The sequence below is a fragment of the Chenopodium quinoa genome, unplaced genomic scaffold (assembly GCF_001683475.1).
Source record: "Chenopodium quinoa cultivar QQ74 unplaced genomic scaffold, ASM168347v1, whole genome shotgun sequence".
Classification (NCBI taxonomy): domain Eukaryota; kingdom Viridiplantae; phylum Streptophyta; class Magnoliopsida; order Caryophyllales; family Amaranthaceae; genus Chenopodium; species Chenopodium quinoa.
The window spans coordinates 4,020,559-4,025,413 of record NW_018742329.1 but is presented as its reverse complement, the minus strand read 5'-3'; the positions used below and the strand labels follow the sequence as shown (position 1 = coordinate 4,025,413).

The window sequence follows — 4,855 nt, the reverse complement described above, 5'->3', positions numbered from 1 at the left end:
AATATTAAAAAAAATAAACACTGAAACAAGCAAAAGTGTATGTTGCAATAACACCAAATAAAATTTTAATCTTATAATGCTTCATCATCATCATTCTCATCATCTCCTTCTTCTGTATCATCCTCTACGACACCTCCAACCGACTTCGATATATCTTTTGTTATTTTATCCCGAATACGGTTCATAGCTTTTTTCCTTTGGATATCATACAAATTATAATCTGCTCTAGTCTCCATTTCTTCAACCTCTTGAAATATTGGTATCCCTAATTCGTATAGACTGATATCATTGTGTAGCGTAAATGTTCGTTGCAACAATGATAGACAATTGAAATGCTTCATCCATCGGTGGCATCATCTTTAAGATTTTCCATTTTTTCTTTAATACGCCGAAACATCTTTCAATTGTTGAACGTAAAGAGGAATGTCGATAATTATAATGCTCTAAGTTTCCAATAGGTGGACCCCTTTCTTCAAAATCTGGCAAATGATACCTCAAATCTTTGCCATATGCGGGCTTAGATATCCAAGAGTATTTGGATATGCTGAGTCAACTAAAAAGTATTTTCCTATTCATTCAGAATAAAATATTAGTATACACTAAAAATAAGGTAGCATATTTATCTAAGTAACAACAAATTTAAACTTTAAATAATACCTGAAGGTGGACGGGGGAATTTCTTGGTTACATCACCTAAAAAATGTGTCCAAACTGTCGTGTCATGTGCACTTCCTTCGAAGCCCACATTAAGAAAAGTAAATAACATGTTAAAAGAACACGCGGCCATGACATTCCATGTTTTGTTTCCTTTACGTCCTCTATATGGCTTACCACCAACATCATCAACAACTGCTTCTATATGGGTACCATCTAAAGCTCCGACACAATTCTAAGAATGATTTTTGTAAAAATAATATTAGAATGAAAAAATGTAGCATGTTAGGATAAACATTTTTACTAACTAAATACATTAGAATTGTTACCTTGAAAAATGGCCTATATAATGAATTGTTTTTAATTTCGGTGATTCATTGAAACTCTGATATGGTCGAATAATATCACAAGATAATGAAACCAAAGCTTTCAACACTACTCTGAAGTAGATAGAAATGGTTGATATCGAACGTTGAAATCTCTCCGCAGCATCACGATATGAATTAGCTTTAGCCATCATGAATAGACATGTGCCGACTTGCTCTTCCACGTGTATAAATCGACCATCAGATAAAAGTTCTTTCCCTCTTAATACATCAACAAGCTTTATGAAGATATCTTTATCAACCCTTAGTTGCTCTTTGCACAAATTAGGATGTCCAGTCAATAACCTATGTATTCACTCACTTCCAGGTTCACCCCCTACATGTAGAGGCATTCGTTCTATTTGAGTAAGTTATCTCTTCAACTCGTGCAAGGCAATATACATCATACAATTTTTGTGCAATGTTTCGTCCATTCTACAAATCAAAATAAAAGTTAATTTCTCAAAAAAAAAAAAATCAACAAATACGTAATTAATAATATGTGACTCTTCTTACTTGTCATTGAAACATAATAAAATAAAGTTTCACATATCACAATAAAAACACACTAGTTACCAAAATTTAACTTATTTTATATTGGAAAAATGAAACTTACACACCCAAACTTTAAAATAACAAGTGCTAAGCATCTTAGACGACTTATGATAGTTTAATAATCATCATCCAAGTTATCATTAAAGCTAGGCCTATAGCAATCATTTGGGAATGAGATTTTTGTCTTCAAAATACAAGATTCTAAACTCATTATCCGGAAGAGACAAAAATAAATCACTTTCATCTGGATCACGTAAGAACTCCAACACTTGAAGAATGAAAGACTTTCCGTAGTTGCTAACTGCCAGCATTCCTTCCAATATTGAAATCATTTTTTCATATTTTGATGGAGATGGTCTAGGTTGTGTCTTAGAGGAACCAAGTTGCATGTTTCTTCTTAAATAATCCATGCAAGTTTCAATGTCATCCTTCACACTCTTTCTAGAGGTAGCACCGCAATCCGAACTCTTACGTTTGCTAGAAGATATGCTCTTGAGAGGGGACCTGCTTTCGTAAGCTGACCTTTCAGTATCTTCCATATCATCATCTTTGGTTCTAAGTTCTTCTTCAGAATCCCCAACTCCTTCCTTAAAATCATCTTGAACAAGAATCATGGGTTGTTTGTGTTTGGTTTGTATGGTCGGTCCTCCAACGGCGGGAGACCAAGATTTGTTACTTGTTGCATACGTCCCAACAAATATATCATACAACTTATCCTCAAATATCAAGGGTTTCTTTAGAAAGCTTGAAGAGTTCTTATGTTTCTATAAGGCAATACAATAGAAAAAAAATTATTGATATTATTCCAAGTAATAATAACAAAAATATAAGTACAAAAAGCAAAATTCATAACCTAAATACCTTTATAAATGCCTTCCACTTCTCATCTTTTGGATCAATCACAGGGCAACCCGTTTCCTCATTCCAACCAATTCCTATCCAACTTTTAAGTTCGTTCCAAGCTTTAAATTTTCCTCTAATGTCACTATAAAAGTTTTCCAATTGTTTCTTTTCAAACTCTTTCCCTGTTTCCGCATTCAAACGTAATATAATTGTGTCCCAATTATACTTACCACCTCTTGACTTTTTGTTTTCTTTTATTAAATCCAAAAATATCTCAATATCCTCATTGTTCCATGATGTCCTTTCCTTAGAAGCCATTGTAGTTTTGCTAATAAATAAAATTTTCAAAGCATTATTAACTATATGAAGTCAATAAGATACTAATATGGGTGATGTTGGGACTTACAAATATAGGTGCTAAGATAAAAAAATGCACAAAACAACAAACACTCTAAAGCTATAGTTTAAAAACCAAGGTACACGTACTACTCAATTCCGAAATTCGTATAAGTTAGCAAATCATGTCCTTGTATATGAAATAAAATATTGTCAACATAATGTAAGATAGTATAACATATTTCAAACTTAGTAGCTAATATAGACTTACGTATGTAGCTTGGTTGTCGATCAAGTATACTTTTTATTGAAACTACCTCCGCAAAACCTGAATAATATAGTATGAAAATAGTGTATTAGTATCAAAATAATGAAGTTATCTACAATGCTCATAAACAAGCTCTAGTACCTTCTTGGTGTTTTTGAAGATACACCTAATTAGTTGTTGAATAAGAAAAAGCATGTGCGTGCATATATATATATATTAGTAATAGTAACTAAACGCATGCATGAAGAAACTAAAACCACTATTTTATAGCTTAAAAATAGTGTGTGCTTGACTTTTAACAACGTGCAATTAATCACTATTCTATAGCTTAGGAATAGTAAAAACTTAACGGTTAACAACACTACTATTTTATAGTTTAGAAATAGTAAAAATTCTCCTTTGGTTTTGTTGTTGATCTGACTTTCATTCTCATTAATTTCCCTTTGTTTTTTTCACAAAAATAATAAACTTGTTGATTTGCTTAACTTTTATATAAGCAAAATTTATCTAGTCTTACCATAACTTATGAGTATAACGTTACTTTAATTTTATTTTTTATGCAAATGTTACTTTATTCTTATATGAAATCATGATAATAAAACACATAAAATTTTACAAAAAAAAAAAAAAAGTGAAAAGCAATCTTGATTAGTAATAACTCTATATAAATATAATAAGTGGAAATAAGGTGAGGAGAACGTTAATTTAGAACTTATTAACCCTGAACTTATCTAAACTTATTAACCCTTATCTGAACTTATCTGAACTTAACTGAACTTATCTGAACTTATTAAACCTGAAATAAGTGAAAATAAGGTGAACAGAACAGACCCATAATCTTTTAACTATTATCAATTATGGGGAATTAGTCATATGAGATTTGGTTTTATTTGTCTCGATGAGTACATTATTATATAAAATCAAACTTTTGTAATATTTGCTAGGGAGAGATTAAAGATATTTGTGATAAAAAATTTGCATCCATATATGTAAAAAAGATAATTATTGCTTTTTTTTTTTTGAGAGAAAACAATTATTAGTTTTTTTTAAATAATTTAAATTTTAATTAATCTATATTCGTTGTTTTTTTTACCTGTGTGTCAAAATTCTTAAATCTTATTCGTTACTTTTGCTTAGGTGGCGAGTAAAATTTTTAATTCTAAAATAAATTATTAATCTAATTTTTTATTGGACAAAATAATACTCTCTTATGTGGTGCGTCGAATACTCCCGAAAAATTCCTACTTTATTCATATATATATTAGATTATTATTATTATTTTGTATATTTATAGAGAAAATATAAGTTCATTTTATTTATCAATCAAGTGCCAACACTAGAACTAAATTTATAATTTTTTTTTATCAACTATGGGTCATAATAGTTGATATAATTACGAAAATGTCAAAACTAACTTAATTTTGTTAATTAATCATGATTTACCACTTAATAAATGAATTTTATTAATCAAGGTGGTAAATTAGGTCCCTCGTATTAATATATTAACATAAATATAAAGTTTAAGGGTCTGTTCACTTCAGTTTAATTTTATTTTAGTTCAGTTTAGTTCAATTCATCTCAGCTCCTAATTTTCTTCTCTCATAAAATATTCATTTAAGGTCGAATCAGTTCATTTCAGTAAATATGAGCATATCCTAAGATTTAAATATTGACCTAAATACCATAAGGTAAATAATTAGGGAGTGAGGTAATATAACTAATAAGAATACGACAAAAATAGTCAAACTTTCAAATAATCCTACTACTCTCTCCATCATCGGTCAAACTCTAAAAACTTTGTTTATGTGTCTAGTTGTATCCATTAAAATTTAAA

General features: G+C 29.7%; 1 protein-coding gene across 1 annotated transcript; it reads right to left on the bottom strand.

The window, feature by feature from the left end:
* Positions 1 to 1,735: 1,735 nt before the first annotated feature.
* Positions 1,736 to 2,735, bottom strand: LOC110691596. Its single transcript, XM_021868547.1, has 2 exons — positions 2,436 to 2,735; positions 1,736 to 2,338 (listed from the first exon to the last, which is right to left on the bottom strand). Exons 1-2 carry the CDS (start codon positions 2,733 to 2,735, stop codon positions 1,736 to 1,738), a joined length of 903 nt encoding a protein of 300 aa, XP_021724239.1.
* Positions 2,736 to 4,855: the final 2,120 nt, after the last annotated feature.

Coding starts and splice junctions, on each gene's coding strand:
- LOC110691596 (XM_021868547.1), bottom strand. CDS start 2,735: ATGGCTTCTAAGGAAAGGACATCATGGAACAATGAGGATATTGAGATA. Junction 2,339..2,435: donor AGTGGAAGGCATTTATAAAG/GTATTTAGGTTA, acceptor ATTGCCTTATAG/AAACATAAGAACTCTTCAAG.